Here is an 18,129-nt window from a genome sequence, read left to right as displayed (position 1 = left end):
AAGGAGTGGCAGAGAAGAAGTGCTGTAGACTGACCATAACCCCCATTCCCCCGTTCCCCTGCGCCGCTCTGGGGGAGGAGGTGGAAGAGGGCGGATGGGGGGGAAGGTGCTTTTGGTTTGCTTTTTCCTTTGTTTTCTCACTTCTCTCGCTTGTTAGTAATAGGCAATAAATCTTACTATCTCCTTATGCCGAGTCTGTTTTGCCCGTTACAATAATTACTGCATGATTTTCTCGTCCTTATCTCAACCCTTGAGCCCTTTTCACATATTTTCTCCCCGTTCCTCTTTGAGGAGGGGGAGTGAGAGAGCGGCTGTGGTGGAGCTCAGCTGCCCACTCGAGCGGAACCACGACAGGCACTAAGATCAAAACTGGTTACTGCAAGAAGAAATCCCATCATCCTGCACATTACATAAGAACTGGGAAGCTTTAAACCACAATGACAAAAATAAAATAATTAATGTGGCAAAGGTTACCCAGTCGTACTTTTTTATTATTATTATTTTTTTCCCCAAACTATCTAGCAAACTAATTAACACACCACACCCTCCCCTCAAGTCATACAAAATGAAGATACCAGGTAAGGCACCTTTGTATGCCTTTGGAGCCAGGAACTGTCAAGAGGATTACCTGCAGGCATTAAAACAGCTGTAGCTGCTCTGAACGGCTAAATTACTACTTAGACTAATTGGCTGAACTAGGTGGAACAGCTGAAAGTGATCTGAGGACCTAGCACAAACCTCTCTGAGTAGCCTCTCTGTGGCTTCTAAAGAAAGTGATTCTGCTTAAAGGAACATCCAAACATATTTTAATTCATCGCTTTGTATGTTAATTGCATTAACTCCAGCTCACAACGGTCCTTCAGTCGTAAGGAAATGTGTTAAATGTCCAGCAGGTTAAATAGCAGATACGGTCAGAAGTATCTGATGATTGTGTCTGCTGTGTACACAAACGTTTAACAAATAGAGTTTACTGCAGAGAATCCAGACTTTTTTCCCAACAAAATAAAAATAATCATTATAATCATAATCATCCTGTCCAAAACTGAAGTGTTAAAGTCTAGAAGATTCTCTAATACTCTCAAGACACAAAAAGACAGTAAGACAATAGTTCTGTTTTGTGGACATCTATGTTTCAACTTTTTTTTTTTTGTTTTCATACTTAAAAAAAAAAAAAAAAAAAAAAAAGCCTTGACTACTGGGCAAGCATGACTTGGAAGCCTGTTTTTTGTCACTTTTTAGCTTAGTAAGAGTAATGCAAGTACTTGCCATCTCCTAAAAGTTCACTAACAGTACTTACATTTGCTGTTTACACTGCTGCAGTTCATGTAAAAATGTAATAGACAGATCCTCTGGGCTCTGTGAGTTTCCAAACGTGATATATTGAAATTATCACAATTACGTAAGTAGCAAAGTGGCATTTGCTGATAGAATTAAAGAAGTTATATAGTACAAGAATAAACTATACAGTATAGGGTATAGGTTGGGCTAGAAATTTTCTTCTTCTCAGTAAGCACTCTTCTCAATAGACCTAACAACTAAGTATGAAAATTTGCTCTTTCTTCCAAAATTTCTGTCAATATCATGTGTAGATATTGTAGATGTGTAGAATGTAGGAAGTGACACGTATTTTAATAACCCACTTATAGCCAACCACCTGAAGCACAGCACCACTGACTAATCTTCCACTGGTTTAAAATGTAACCTTCTTGAGCCAAGGCCTATCAGGCCCTGCCATTTCTTTTTGTGCACAGACTCAAGGACTGACTCCTCTGCTCCTTTCAGTTGTTCTGTCCATGCCCCACACAAGGCAATGTATTTGAGGGCTCATCCACTGGCACTAATGCGAGTCAACAAACCATGAGGAAAAGATGAAGAACAGGACAGATGGTAACTGCAAGTATACTGTGATATATGGAGTAATAATTTGTGTCAAGAAGATGGTTGATATTAATAAAGAAGGGGAAGATGTGGGCCATGGGGGTCGACAAGCCCCATGCCATGGTTGGTGATAACATCACACATTTAACGATGAGGCCCCAACGACCCCCACCAAGAGAATTACAATATGAAGCAGGGATAGGTTATACATATGTATAGGTGTACTCAGGTTTCTTATGAATATGTAAAAGCAGTGTTCAATATGTATTTAGGAAGTTTGACGGTTGGGTGTGCGTGTTTGTTAGGCATAGGCTCCCTGTGCACCCAGCGCTGTTTACTTGCCTTTTATAAATATTACTAATTCAGATTGAGTTGTATCTTCATTTATAACAAACTGGTGACCCTGACGTGATCTTCTTGGACTTTCGATCTGCGACCGGTAAAGGGAGGTGCCCCACACAGTGTCCCTTGCCAATAGCGGTGCTAGAGTCCAACAAGATTTCGAACATAAGAGGCAAGTAAAGAACCAAGAGCTCTCCCTCTGTGACCCGTAATTTTGCACGTGAAGACCCGAACGAAGAGGATTTGTGAGTGTACCGTTCGGTTGGGTGGGATTTGGCTGTGTGACTGCGTGTAAGGGTGTGACTGAGGTGGAACTCAGTTCAAAAACAAGTGCGGAGGTCTTCTAACTGCAGTTCTGATCTCCCACGAGGGACTTGGCTGGTGAAGGACCGAAGCGACTGCTCTAGGAATTCGTGGGTAGGTTAACCACTTGCAAGACACCTCCAGACACAGGCACAGCCAGGGACTCAGAACCTCCCTAAGGGTTCCAGGGATTCAGAACTTATTTGAAGCTTCCAGGATGGGTCAGGAGCAAAGTAGATTCTCAGAGAATCTACTTTCTCAAAGGGCCCGGACATTCCACCTGAAAGCCCATTAAAGTAAGAATGGGAGCCTCTGGATAACATACCCCCTCCCTATCCATGGCAACCAGAACCACCACCTGTTAAAAGTCGATTGCCCACGGCCCCTGTTCCCTCTCCCTCTCCTCCTGCACGAAGGACTAGAAATAAGGTAAGAGCCACAGAAAGGGAGGAAAGTGAAGCACGAGGTCGGACTGACTATTTAGGAGGTTTTTACCCTTTGAGGGAGGTACCCCTTGGGGAGAACCAGGGGGAAATAGGGTTTGTAGCAGTTCCTTTGAACATGTCAGATTTAAAAATAAATAAATAAATAAAAAATCTTTAAAAAGAAATTTTAAGAAGGAAATGGGAAGCCTTTTAGATGACCCCTTTGGGAGTTGCCGAAAGATTAGACCAGTTCTTGAGTCCGAACATGTATACCTGTGAAGAAATGCAGTCTATATTAGGGACCCTCTTCAATACGGAAGAAAAAGGAATGATCAGGCAAGCAGGAATGAGACTGTGGGAAAGACAAAACCAGGGAGGTCCTCCGGGGGATGTGAAATGGCCATACACCAACCCTAACTGGGATCAGCAGGCTGCTCAGGGGAGGCAAAATATGAGGGATCTTAGGACCATAATGATACAAGGGATAAAGGAATCAGTTCCAAGGGGACAAAATATAAATAAAGCTTTTAACGAGTATCAGTGTAGAGACGAATCTCCAACTGCATGGTTAGAAAGGCTGAGAAAAAGCCTTCAGATATACTCAGGGATAGATCCTGATCCCCCTGCAGGAGGGGCACTGTTGAGAACCCAGTTAGTAGCAAAATCCTGGGAAGATATCTGAAAGAAATTGGAGAAGCTTGATGATTGTCATGAAAAAGGATTAGAAGAATTATTGAGGGAAGCGCAAAAGGTCTATGTGAGGAGAGATGTGGAAAGACAGAAGGCAAAAGTGAAGATTTTTGTGGCAGTGATAAGGGAGAGTCAAAAACCAAGTGGATGGGAAAGCAGGAAAGGATCAGGGAAAAAGGAGGGTGAAAAAGAACTGAAGGACAAATGGAAAGGACAAGACAGAATCCCTATCTGTTACCATTGTGGCAAAAAGGGGCATCTTCAGAGGAACTGTAGAAAAATAAACAGGATGAAGAAATGTTTAAGGAAGACTAGGGGTGTCGGGGTCTATATCTTTTGGGAACCCGAACACCAAATGAGCCCTTGATATAATTATTAGTAGGTCCCCAGAGGGAAGAGGTGTATTTTTTGGTAGATACGGGGGCAGAGAAATCAACTATTAGAAAGTTACTAAAAGGGTTTAAGGAAGGGAAGAGGAATACCATGGTAGTAGGACCAAAATGGGAGCCCTTTAAGGTTCCTATATTGGAAAACACAGAAATAGAATCAGAAAAGAAACTATGTCTCAATGACCATTGAGCACAACCTATTAGGAAGGGACTTAATAATAAGATTAGGGTTGGAAATCAAGAGCCAGTGGGGAGAATTAAAAATTCAGCTATATACCCTAACCCAAGAAGATGAGGGAGAAATAGACCCGTGGGTATGGTATCAGGAGGGAGATTCAGAAAAATTAGATATGGAACCCTTGGTAGTAGAAATAGTGGATCTGCAGCAGACAATAAGGATTAGGCAATATCCTATCCCATAGGAGGGGAGAACTCAAACCAGTTATAGACAGGTGTAGGATAACCCGACCGAAAGCCCCGGGACAAACGGACACAACAACCAGCGTTCTGTGCCGTAAGCCAATTTATTGCTGCGTGACAGTATCTTATATAGTGTTAAAACGTCCCACCCAGGAACCCAGGACCCCTCCCACTGTGCTCGCAGGCACCCCAGACCCCTCCTTTCGTGCACGCAGGCACAACCCAGAATAATCCCACAGACAGGTTGCTCCAAAAGGGGATGCTGGAACCATGTATGTCCCCACATAATACCCCCATTTTGCTGGTAAAAAAGGGCTGATGAATCACATAGGTTGGTTCAGGATCTTAGGGCTGTGAATCAACGAACCATAACCATATTCCCAGTGGTGGCAAACCCCATATACTTTACTAAACCACCTAACACCTCAGCATAAATGGTATAGTGTAATAGATTTAAAGGATGCTTTCTGGGCCTGCCCATTAAGTGAACGGTCTCGGAATTCCTTTGCCTTTGAATGGGAAGACCCCGAAACAGGAAGGCGGCAACAGCTCATATGGACCATACTTCCTCAGGGATTTACTGAATCCCCAAATATATTTGGCCAAACCTTAGAAAAAGTATTACAACTTTTTGAAGTAAAAGTGAAACATGGGATTGGAAACTCAAGAGCGACTGATTAAGAATGAATTTGTAGGCAACACCCACTGCTTAATATGTGCTACATTTGCGATGTGCCTGTGCTGCGCTTAGGCCTCCAGATAACAGGAGCCCCTGGGACCCCAAGAACCAGATCAAACCAACCTTATGGTTCGGACTGTGACCAAGGGCTCAGAGATAAGGAGGACTGTTCTTAAAAGGACAAGATAAAGAATATCAAACATTCAAGGCCTCAAAATAGCAGGAGCCCCTCACACCCAGAGAACCGGACCAAACCAACCCTATGGCCCAGACTGTGACCAAGGGCTCAGAGAGCACGCACAAGGAGACGAGTTGAAAAGTTCAACCCTGATGAAGACATCTTACTTCATCCTCACGACCCTCAGCGCCCACCACCAGAAGGCACTGCACAAGCGCAGATGGGAGGAGTTTATGGAAATGACTTCTTGGAGCTAATTTTAATACTAAGCAGGGACAGGTTCTGAGTATGTAGAGGTGCACTGGGAAACTTAATGTATATGTAACTCTTTCCTGCATATAACCAAGGCAAGTTGCTGCGTTAGAGGCACACGACTATGGTGGGACTACCCCAGTGCCACCCAGTGCTGAATAAACACACCTACTGTACAGTCCTACTGACTGTGGAGTCAGATGTACGTGAGTCAAAGGGGGAAGTGAAATTGTTGCAATATGTGGATGACCTATTAATAGCTGGGGAGACTGAAAAAGAGACCTGGAGAACCACTATTGAATTACTTAATTTCTTAAGGATAAAAGGGTTGAAGTTCTCAAAATCTAAATTACAATTCGTGGAAAAGGAAGTAAGGTACTTAGGACACTGGCTTAGCCAAGGAAAGTAAAAATTGGATCCTGACAGGGTATCTGGGATTTTAGCCCTATCATCACCCAAAAAGAAGAAGGAAGTGAGGCAACTGCTTGGGCTCTTGGGATATTATAGACCTTTGATTGAAGGGTTTAGAGAAAAAGCAAAGTTTTTATATGAAAAATTGACTGGAGAAAAGGTTAAGTGGAACAAGGAAGATGAGGAAAAGTTGAGGTTCATCAGGACAACATTAATAGAAGCTCCACTGCTGAGCCTCCCAGATTTAGAAAGACCCTTTTATTTATTTGTAAATGTTTCTAACCAAACCACATATGGAGTACTTACTCGAGAACGGGCAAGAATCAAGAAACCTGTGGGATATTGTTCCAAACTACTAGACCCTGTGAGTAGGGGGTGGCCGGTGTGCTTACAGGCAACTGTGGCTACTGCCTTACTGATTGAGGAAGCTAGAAAAGTCACTTTTAGGGCACCTCTGAAGATATATACGCCACATAATGTTAGGGGAGTACTCCAGCAAAAGGCTGAAAAATGGTTAACTGACAGTAGGATGCTGAAGTGTGAGGCCATCCTGATCGACTCCCCTGATTTAGAACTAAAAGTAACTGCTGCACAGAGCCCTGCACAATTTCTATATGGGGAACCCCTAACAGAACTACAACATAACCGTGTAAAAGGGATTGAATTGCAAACCAAAATCCGACCCAATCTCGAGGAGACAGAATTAGAGACAGGGGGAAAATTATTTATTGATGGATCGTCCAGAGTAGTAGATGGAAAAAGAAGATCAGGGTATGCCATCATAAATGGGGATATGGTACTAATGGGATCAGGACCACTCAGCGCTGCCTGGTCCACTCAAGCGTGTGAACTTTATGCATTATTATGAGCCCTAGAACTACTGAAAGGGAAAAGTGGCAGTATTTATACAGATTCTAAATATGCTTATGGAATAGTCCACACATCTGGGAAAATTTGGGAAGAAAGGGGACTCATAGGCACCCAGGGGAAAGGGCTGATTCACTAAACCTTAGTTACTCAAATATTGCAGGCATTGAGAGGACCTAGAGATATCGCTGTGGTACATATCAGAGGACATCAAAAGGGAACTGGCTTCCACATAAGAGGGAATAACCTAGCGATAGAGAAGCTAGGGAAGCAGCTCTTAGGAAGCATGATGTAGTCCTAACCCTACTAGAAACACATAACAAAAAAGGGACACAACAGAAAAAGTATACAGAAGCCGAAATAAAAATTATAAAGACCACAGGGGCAGAAGTGAAAGAAGGAAAATGGATTCTGCCTGATGGAAGAGAAATACTGCCAAAGGAACAAACTAGGAGTGTACTTTTATGGCTACACCTACAAACCCATTGGGGAACAAAAGCACTGAGTGATCAATTTCTAAAATTTTATGGGGATGTAGGAATATATGAGATAGCCAAACAAACCGTCCAAGGATGCTTCACGTGTCAAAAGGTAAATAAGAAGGCGATTAGGCAAGCACCTGCTGGAGGAAGAAGGATTGCATATCGACCATTTGAGAGAACACAGGTGGACTTTGCTGAACTACCAAAGGTAGGAAGATATAAATATCTGTTGGTAATCGTGGATCAACTAACACATTGGGTAGAGGCTTATCCTGTGTCACGAGCCACCACTGCAGTGGCAGCTAAAAACCTGTTGGAGAATGTTATTCCTCACTTTGGTTTAATCAGGAGCATTGACTCCGATCAGGGGACACACTTTAGTTCAAAGGTTTTAAAGGCTTTGACTGTGGCCCTGGGCATTAAATGGGAATATCATACGCCATGGCATCCTCAAAGTTCTGGATGAGTCGAGAGAACGGATCAGACAATTAAACACCAACTAGCCAAATTGATGACTGAGACTCATTTATCATGGGTAAAATGCTTACCATTGGCACTGCTAAACATAAGAACCATGCCATACGGGGAGACTAGAGTATCACCTTATGAGATGCTTTATGGTATGCCGTATTCCCAAGAAATGCCCTTACATCATTCTTTGATAGAAGACTATGAGACCCGGAAATATGTGATAACTCTGGGAAAACAACTGAACGAACTTCAGGAGAAGGGGGTGTTGGCTCATCATATGCCCTTGGGGTTCACAGCTCATAAAATACAGCCTGGAGATAAAGTGTTGATAAAAACTTGGAAAGAAGAATCGTTGTCTCCACACTGGGAAGGTCCTTATCTCGTCCTACTTATTACAGAAACGGCTAGAACGGTGGAAAAGGGGTGGATGCATGCATCGTGAGTAAAGGGACACATAACAGGAACCTGGAAGGTTGAGTTAAGCTTAAAAGAACTTGAAGTACAACGGGGCATAGCTACCCTTTGGATGCTAACTGTATGTATATTAAAACTTTCATTGATTAGAATATTAGCCATCATTGGAAACTCATATAGAGGCCCTAATAGAAGGATTTGGGGACCCCAAAACCCCACAGGGGGAGTGCCACCTCAGGCAGAGATACCCGCAACATCTTGAATTACCCTGGTCCTGAAAATTTAAAATAATAGGTGGGAAAATTTACCTAGAGGATTGGTTATCTGCTTTGAATCGAGCCCCCGGTAACTCGTGGAAAAGCTGAATGCAAATAGGAGAACCATCGGGTGTGTCAGCCTGAACCATTTCCTAAGAAGCATCAGGGAGAGGGCAAGACCAGAGAAGGGACCAGTACCGTGGCTGAAGAAGGTCTACCAAGGGCTGCAACCCCTTAGGGTAATAACCGCTGGGTCACGTGGCCTTTACTGGACCTCTCCTAATTCCATGCTGTTGGTCTCAGAACTGTAGAGAATATATTGTTAACACCCGGAGAAGAAGAACTCAGGAACGAATGCTAGCAAATATGCCTGTTAAACCCATGCTATGGAAACCAAATAGAGTATGCTCGATGTAATGAAAGCAGTAAGGCAACCTGTTATGATCCCAAAGAGGTCCCGTATCAGTGGTGGATAGAGGTAAGAACTAATAACAAAGGAGGAAGGCTAACTGGGAAAAGTCACATCACCACAAATCTTAGTAAGCCCTTATCAATCGAATTTGATGTATGTGATGCTGCTAGTGACGATAATTATACACCCTGTGGAACAATGAGTTGGGCGAAATATTACCATGAAATTGAAACAGGAGCTAAATATGGCATTCCAACCATTGCTAAAGACTTGTTTATAAATCTTGCATAGAATATTGCGAAGACATTAAACGTAACAAAATGTAACAGAGTCCTCTGTGGAGGATTACTAACAATCAGTTTACCGCAATCCCGGTGGAAAGTCCTCAAGAAGACAGTCTCTCTTACGGTTCAATTGGCCTTGGCCAAATTCAAAGCCAAGACACGAATTAATGACATTCAGAAGAAGAGGATGGATTGTGATATATGGAGTAATAATTCATGTCAAGAAGATGGTTGATGTTAACAAAGAAGGGGGAGATGTGGGAGTGTGGCCATGGGGGTCAACAAGCCCCATGCTATGGTTGGTGATAACATCAGGCACTAAATGATGAGGCCATCAGGAATGGAAAGAGTTTAGAGGGAACAAAGAAGGGTGATTGAGGTGACACCTTGCCATCTCAGGTTGCTTGTTCTCCTGCCCTTAAGGCATGGAAGTTGCTGGGGGGTGTTGCTGGTTGGACCTGTTAAAATTTGTTGTTTAATGCTATCTGATAATCACATTATTAGTGTGGTTTCAAGGGTTGCCAAAACGTGGGAAGAGACGGCCTCGCATGGGTTGGTCTGCTTTTGGGAATCTTGTGGAGGGCACAGCACGTGCAAAAGAAGAGGGAGGCAGTCAAAGCTGCCCCTGCCGTCTGGACGAGATCCAGGAACAAAAGGTTGCCAGCGGTGATGGGGGGAACTGTGAGCCTTCATCCCCACGACCCCCAACAACCCCCACCAAGAGAATTATGATACGAAGCAGGGGTAGGTTATACATATGTACAGGCGTGCTCGGGTTTCTTACGAACATGTAGAAGCAACGTTCTAGGTGTATTTAGGAAGTTCGACGGTTGGGTGTGCGTGTTGGTAGGGCACAGACTCCCTGCGCACCCAGCGCTGTTTACTCGCCTTTTATAAGTATCACTAAATTCAGATTGAGTCGTATCATCATTTATAACAATACTATTCCGGGGCTTTAAAAAATAAATAAATAAATGATAATAAAACAAATAAACAAAGCCACTTTCCTAAATTTGTACTTTCACAAGGCAAGGCACCGTTTCAAACACGAAAGCCGAGAGAGCAGCGTGGAGCAAGGTGAGAGAGCGCGGCTGCCCCCGTAGCGACGCGATTACTCGTGTGACCTTCCCTTCCCTTCCTTTCCCTTCCCTTCCCTTCCCTTCCCTTCCCTTCCCTTCCCTTCCCTTCCCTTCCCTTCCCTCACCGCCTGTTTCCGCGCTCTGAGGGCTCCCCGCTCCCCGCTCCCCGCCCGGCTCCCTGAGCCCTTCCAGCCCCTCCTCACGCAGCCCCCAGCGCCCAGGGCAGCCCTCAGCCCAGCGCCAGCCGCGCTCGTGGCGACGATTACCGACAAACCAATACAGAAAATAACATTAACAGCCGCCCCGATGAGCGGCCCTTCGCCGTGAGGGGACCGCTGCTTCCCTCCCCCCCCCCCCCCGCGACCGTTGGTGCTCCTCCAACGGCCGCCCCGCCCAACGGCCGCCCCCGCAGCGTCGGCCGCGCGGCCGCAGCGGCACGGGACGGGGCGCGGCGGGCCCCGTGGCGGCGGGCCCCGTCCCGTACCTGCACAGGTCGTCCAGGACGCTGCTGGGGATCTCGGCCCGTTTGGTTTCCATGGCGGAGCGCGGCTCATCCCGGCGCGGCGGGGCCCGGACGCGGCTCGGCGGCGGCGGCGGCGGCGGCGGCGGCGGGGGTGGGGCGGGGCCGCTGCCCGCCCGCCCGGCGGACCGGGAGGGGGCGGGGCCGGCGGTGAGCGGCGGCGCCCTCCGCCAATCGGCGGCGGGCGGCGGCGCGGGCGGCCAATGGGAGGCAGCGGCGGGGCGCGGCCCTGGGGTGATGACGGGGAGGCGCCAGCGGAGCGCCGCTGACGGGACGGGGCGGCCGCCGCCATCTTGGGGGCGGGGGGCGGCCGCCTCCGAGCCCGGCCTTTAAACCGCCCGCCCCCGCCTCAGGGCTCCCGGAGGCGGCTGCAGCCGCCGGGGGGCGCCCGCCGCGGGTTGCGGTCCTGCCTCCGGTTCCTGGAATAAAGGAAGGCGCTAATAAAGACACCCCGAGTCACGCGAAGCATGATTCACAACGCGTTTTGTCAACCGTTAGGGGGGGAAAGTGATAAATGCATAATTTGCCCCCCCCCGCTCAAGTTAAGGAACAAAGACACCACGGTGGCTCTGGAATCACAGAATCACAGAATTTCTAGGTTGGAAGAGACCTCAAGATCATCGAGTCCAACCTCTGACCTAACGCTAACAAGTCCTCCACTAAACCATATCCCTAAGCTCTACATCTAAACGTCTTTTAAAGACTTCCAGGGATGGTGACTCCACCACTCCCCTGGGCTGCCTGTTCCAGTGTCTAACAACCCTTTCGGTAAAGAAGTTTTTCCTCATAGCCAACCTAAACCTCCCCTGGCACAACTTAAGCCCATTCCCCCTCGTCCTGTCACCAGGCACATGGGAGAACAGGCCAACCCCCACCTCGCTACAGCCTCCCTTGAGGTACCTAAAAAGAGCGATAAGGTCGCCCCTGAGCCTCCTCTTCTCCAGGCTGAACAAGCCCAGCTCCCTCAGCCGCTCCTCGTAGGACTTGTTCTCCAGGCCCCTCACCAGCTTCGTCGCCCTTCTCTGGACAACGTATTATAAGGCAATTTTGGAGCACAACCTTGGTAGAGGCAGGAGATTTACAGATATTGCTGCCCCTCTTCAGCAAGGTCTGCACAATGGTGTTTGACAATGGCGTTTGCCCCAGTATCTGTTTTGTGGTGATATCTGAGATGGCTTGTGTCAATCTGCACACACAGAAGTAGTTTGAATGAGGAAGGGGTGGCCCTTGACACGGCTAAACAGAGAGACAGGTGGAGGGCTCTGAGTGCAAACACAAAAATCCCATTGCTCAGGGTTGCAGCGAGTTCAGTTTCTACCAGAAGGGGTAGATACACAGGGTCTACAAAGATACACGACCTGCATCGCCCGACTTCCCGGGTACATGCTTTTGCTAATCGATAAATGCAAAATATCGTCCATAAGTCGGTGAGCAAAGGCCTCAAACGTACTTCCAAGCAAGCAGCATTTATCTGGAACCAAAGCAGCTCATCGCCAATCGGAAAGAAGTCACTTGATGGTGCTAATTCCACCATTCCTACCAGCCGTGAGAGGACTATGATACCAAGATGGCAAAACTGCACAGCTCAGAATCACTCAGCTGGCATTCATTTCCTTGTCCCCACCTCTCTCTTATCTTCTTTGCCCGTATTTTCCTTCTTTATTACTTGTCATTGCTGGAGACACATAGTTATATAGCACCAAAATTCAAAGTCTAAAGCTTTTCCTACAGAAATCATTGCACTTACAAGTGCTTTTTACATGCAGAACGCTGCAACTCGAGACTTGTTTCCCTGGAGGGCTAAGAAGCAATCTCTCTTACTGAAACCCCCACATCCTGAAGGGTAGAATGAAATATCCAGCCAGTTTGTAGGAGGTATCTGTTGTGAAGCAGGGATCAGAGAAAATCTTTCTGCTAGTGTTATTCTCTGCTCTGCTGGATTTTCTTTCTCTCTCTCTCTCTTTTTTTTTTTTTTTTTTTTTTTTTTTTCCCATGCCGCTGTTGTACCAAGAACCCTGTCAACTGATAGAGGGAGAGAAAAGTGTTTTAGAAAAGGTAGGTTGACACCTTATGTCAGCTAAGCTATTATTAGCCCATTCACGGCTGGGGGGAGGGAGAGTGTGATACAATGATATGCTGAATGTGTGTAATGTTACAGACCTTATGAAATACCCTTAGATAATTAATTGCTTAACGCATGAGAAACTGAAGAGCATAACGAAAGCTTAGACACGATGCTGCCAAGCCCCCAGGACGGGAGAGCAGGAGACAGACATTTGCAGAGTTCTTGCTGTGCTTCTGAAACGTTACTGAGAGACATTAAGTTAGCCATAACAGGAATTTAAGAACAAAACTTGTTATGTGGGATTTGGAACTGCAAATCATTTTTTTCTTCATTTAGAAGAAACTCATGGGTCAACCTCTTCTTTGCTAAAATAGCACATACTCCTTTCTGCCATAAGCTCATGCAAAGCAAGCTTAGTTAGAGCTGACACATTCAGGTTATAGCATTTCCCCAAAGATAAGTCTCCATATCGACACGTCCTGGGAAGGTGCACGCAGAGACGTATTGAGGGCAGAGTTGACAATGTCTCTTGTCAAGCTGCAAGCACAATTAGGATACAAGGATGGTGACACACAGCATGGAGAACTTTTCCCTAGTACGTACAGCACCAGCCAACCTTTACAATCATCAGGTAATGTAGTCAAACAGGTTTTTAGTATTTGCTTATCAGACAGCCCTGGCTCTCAGTCAGAAAGGCAACAATACAAAGTTTGGAAATTAATGTTTGTTGTCTGTTTGCACTGGGACAACGAAAGAAGGTAAGAAAATAAAAATGAAAAAAAAGATCCACACTTTGTGCCATCAGAAAGAAGTCTTAGAAAGGGATCTAGACTGCAGAGGAAAAGCAACAGCCGAGGGTGGAGAAAGTCTTGCTTGGAGAGGCTGACCGAGGTGGATGACAGAATTGTGTTGAATAGGAGGAAACTCTCAGAAGCTAAGAGCCAGCCAAACCCAGAGCTCAATAGCATGCATTTGCAGCTCATTAATTAGATTGAAGACCGAGGCAGAGTGTGGAGAGTCTGCAAACAAATGTCTGGCGTTGAGGCCCACCCAGGTCATCAGAAACAGGAGTCCTTTCCACTCAGCCCTCCCATAAATGCTTGGTTCCTATACTAAAATCTCCAACGAAGGACCGCTGGCTAACAGCAGGGGGGCTGAAAAGCACTGATGTAGTTCTTCTAAGAAACGTGAGCTTACACAAGCTCAGCACTGCCAGCTGCTGTAAGTTCATATTTTGGGTTGAATTTGCATAGAAATTACACAGAGACAATTCAAGCACTACTGTTCGGCTCAGTTATCACAGAACGGTTTGGGTTGGGAGGGACCTTCAAGACCACCCAGTTCCAACCCCTTGCCATGGGCAGGGACACCTTCCACCACACCAGGTTGCTCAAACCCCCTCTTGCTCCCCTGGCCTTGAATATTTCCAGGGATGGGGCATCCACATCATCTCTGGGCAACCTGTGTGCCACAGCCTCACCATCCTCTGAGTGAAGAACTTCCTAAATTAGTCAGTGTGTTACAAGGGAAATGAGCTGAGTGGGAGAGCACACACAGGCATCCAGCTTAGATGGGTGGTAGAGATCAGCCAGCACTATATAAACCATAGTAAGAAAGAAACATAAATACATAAATACTTAAAGGATTTGAAGATGAATTTACATATAGCAAATCACCCACACAAAGTTAGTGAAAATTTACACCTGAATTCACATATGTCCCAGTTCCCTGTTTAAGGAAAGTTAGCCACAAAGATCTTCAGAAAATAATTCGGCAGGTTTTGTGTTTTTTGTTGCTGTTGTTGTTTGTTTTTAAGGAGACGCACTACAGAAAAGACCACACATGTAGTGAAGCACAAGAAATTATAATAATAAGATGCATTCAGTAGAAGATTTGAATGAATTATAGTAACTAGGCACTGGTGAAATTCTCCGAATGCTGCAGAGGAAGAAGGCGGTCTGTGGAAAAAGAAAAGTCTGTGATCGCATGGTTACAGTATGTATAAAAGCTGTGGTAAGCCCGCACAGAAAATCTGCATTTAGGTTTTTTGCTAACATTATGGTATTTTACTCAAGTAATTTCCTGGTTTGTGAGTTTGCAGGTAATAATTAATTTAATGGCAATAATATGCACATTGTTATACAGACAAAACAAGGCTGCAGTGAAGCACAGCATATGCTACAGGGCATGCCTTACTTAAGGCAACACTGAACTCAAACAGGCTTACCCAGCTGATCCACATAACAATTTACACATCCCTTGGGCATGATAATCCCCTCAAAATCCAATTTAGGCAGATTGTTAGATGAAGTGTGCACCTGTGCTAAAGCCAGAGCTTAACCTTTAACTGTGGATGGATGACAGGAGTGGACAGGAGTTCAGGATGAGGAACCACGTAGATGGAAAAGCAGATAAGGAACAAGTGAGCATATCTAGGTCATTCTGATCCTCAAATCAGACTTAATAACTTAAAACACCAAACTGGAGAAGTAAAGACATCCATTTGTACTAATGGGGAAATAAAGGTAGAAAAAAAATAGTACGCAAACGTCCTGGTTTCAGTTAGGACAGAGCTGGTTTTCTTCCTAGTAGCTGGTGGAGTGCTGTGTTTTGGCTTGGGATGAGAGGGGTGCTGATAACATGCTGATGTTTTAATTGTTGCAGAGTAGTGCTTACACCAAAAGAAACATGAAGAATGGCGGAGAACGATAGAACAGAAATAACCCTGCTACATGCCATTCTTTTCCACTTCCCCTTGAAATGCAGCCCTCACGGGGACAGAATATGCAGCCTGCCTGCCTGAGCTAGGCTTAATTTTGCAAATCCTTGCCAGCTCTGCTGTGTCCAGTAGCCCGTGACTCTAGATGCCTGTCCTCACTACGTCATGGTAATTGCAGCTGGAGGCACAGCAGCCTGCAGAAACTGGCTACTACTGCATGCACTTTGGTTCTGACTGTGGACACATCTTGCACACTGCCACTTTCAAAACTTGCAGGGTAGGAAACCACTTGTCTTTTGGACCTCCACAGGATTGTCCTGCTGCATTTGTGTTTCTCCAGCAGAAGCTCCCTGGACAGGTCATTCAATCCTCCTTCCTCTCTAGGCTTGCTCCTTCCTGTTGCAGGATTCTTCTTCTTCGTTTCAGGCTTTCCTGGGAACAAGAAAGAATAGTAGCCAATATTTTTCGTTCTCCATATTGTGTTGGAAGAGCACTGACACAGTGCTCCACCTTTATTTCCATTTGCCTTTCCAGCCTGCTTCTTCTAGCCACCCATTTTGCTCTTGCTCTATAACAATTAACCTATCATAAACAAAACAGTTAAGCACATAACCTTTAAAAGGAATTTCCTCACCACATTGTAGTGCGCTGGCAATGCTTGTCTAACACAGGTCCCCTCGTTCTCTATAAAAGCCCAGACAAATCGGATGGATAATGCAGACAGGGAAGGATGGGGTGGCAGTGGGGGAACTGGGACACATGGCATAGGAGAGGCTCAGAATCTGTGACTGTTGTGCTAGTTCTCAGAAGTGAAGGTTACGTGGGGATATCTGATGGCTATCATCAGCTATCTGTCTGGAGGGTAAGAAGAACCAGACCCTCCTCAGATTTCCTCTTCCAGAGGACGAGGACAAGATGAAGCAGTCACAAGTGACATCAGGGGAGATTTCAGTTTCAGCCATAAGGAAAAAAGTCTTTTTATTTTATTTTTATTTTTTTTTATTTTTTTATTTTTTTGTGTGTGTGTGCGCAGTCAAACACAGCAACAGCCTGGCCATGGAAACTGCAGAATTTCTATCCTTGAAGATGTTCAGACCAAACCCCCGGCACCAAGGTCTAGCTTTCACGTCAGACCTACACTGAGTAGAAGGCTGGACTACATGACCACCTTAGAACCCTTCCAACTTTATTTTTTGGTTTCATAAAGGAAAGCTAAGCCCTTATCACCATAAATAAATAAATAAATAAATAAAATCACAGTACGAACATTTTACCTGGAGTTACAGACCAGGCTACTAGCAATGCATCTATTTCAGCTAAACCACACAAGGTAGCCTGGAAATAGTGGTGAGTCATTGTGATGGGTGTCCCCTGCTGCAGGGGACGGAGACACTCGCCTGTCAACCTGATTTATTGATTAGGAAGGTTTGCTGCCTGCCAGGGATGCAGAGCAAGGATGCTGGTCCAGCTCTCTGACTACTGCCTCCTGCTCTTACTCCACATGGGTGCAAATGATACTGCTAGGGGAAATCTGGGCAGTATCAAACGGGACTACAGAGCTCTGGGGGCAGTCTTCAAGGGCATGGGGGCTCAGGTGGTGCTGACCTCCTCAGTCCTGCTGAGAGAGGAAAGGATGTGAGAAAGAGGGCACTGATAGAGGAGGTCAAAAATTGTCTGTGGAACTGGTGTGGGCAACAGGGCTTGAGGTTCTGTGACCATGGGACCCTGTTTGAGGATCAGTGTCTGCTTGGGAGAGATGGGGTACAGCTCTCTAAGTGGGGCGAGGACAATTTTGCCGATAGCACAGCTGATCTCATAAGGAGATAAACGAGGAAGAGGGAGAGGGTACCCAGTGGCCCTGTGAAGGAGTGATGCATAGGGCTGCTGAACAATGGGCACAGGGTGATGTGGCAGGAAGGGATCACAAAATCAATGATAGGGCTAAAGCAGGCTACTTCCAGCACTTGCAGGCTAGCAAGGAAATGCCTACAAGGCATTATTACGGAGAACTCCCTCAAACACCCTCTAGTAACACAGCATGCTGGGGTACCCCTCTGAAGCGCCTGTGTGGGGAATAAACAAGAGAAGTTAGAGGTGTGCATATGCTTCCAGGGTTGGGATCTTACTGACACCAAGGAGATGTGGTGGGATGGCTCCCATGACTCAGCTGCTGGCATGGAGGGATAGGGTCTTTGGGAAGGACAGGCAGGGGAGGCGTGAAGGGGGCATCATGCTTGATGTCAGTGAGCAGCTGGAGCGCATGGAGCTCTGGGGATGGATGAGGAGCAGGCAGAGAGCCATTGGGTCAGGATTACAGGGAGTCCCCCATAAGATCCTCCTATAGAAGCTGCTGAAGTATGGCCTGGTTGAACGGTGAGGTGGATTAAAAACTGGCTGAACAGCCAGATCAAATGATAGCGGTCAGGAGCACAAAGTCTAGTTGGAGGCCAGGAATGAGTGGAGTATCCCAGGGGTCAATACTGGGTCCAGTCTTGTTTAACAATTTCATTATCAATCTGCATGATGAGGTGAAGCACACCCTCAGTAAATTTGCAGACGACGTGAAACTCAGGGGAGTGGCAGACTCAGCAT

At 46.0% G+C, this 18,129-nt stretch overlaps 1 protein-coding gene across 2 annotated transcripts in view; it reads right to left on the bottom strand.

The window, feature by feature from the left end:
- The window catches only part of DCP2 (decapping mRNA 2), a 37,263-nt gene extending 26,408 nt beyond the window's left edge, over positions 1-10,855 (bottom strand). For both annotated transcript variants that reach the window (XM_084504448.1, XM_084504449.1), the window contains exon 1: positions 10,718-10,855. In XM_084504448.1, the coding sequence (XP_084360574.1) occupies positions 10,718-10,770 (53 nt within the window). In that variant the 5' untranslated portion in view covers positions 10,771-10,855. The remainder of the gene's footprint in view (positions 1-10,717) is intronic.
- Between the last annotated feature and the right edge of the window lie 7,274 nt (positions 10,856-18,129).

The sequence above is a fragment of the Aythya ferina genome (assembly GCF_964211825.1).
Source record: "Aythya ferina genome assembly, chromosome: Z".
Classification (NCBI taxonomy): Eukaryota; Metazoa; Chordata; class Aves; order Anseriformes; family Anatidae; genus Aythya; species Aythya ferina.
This window is presented reverse-complemented; position numbering and strand designations above follow the sequence as displayed.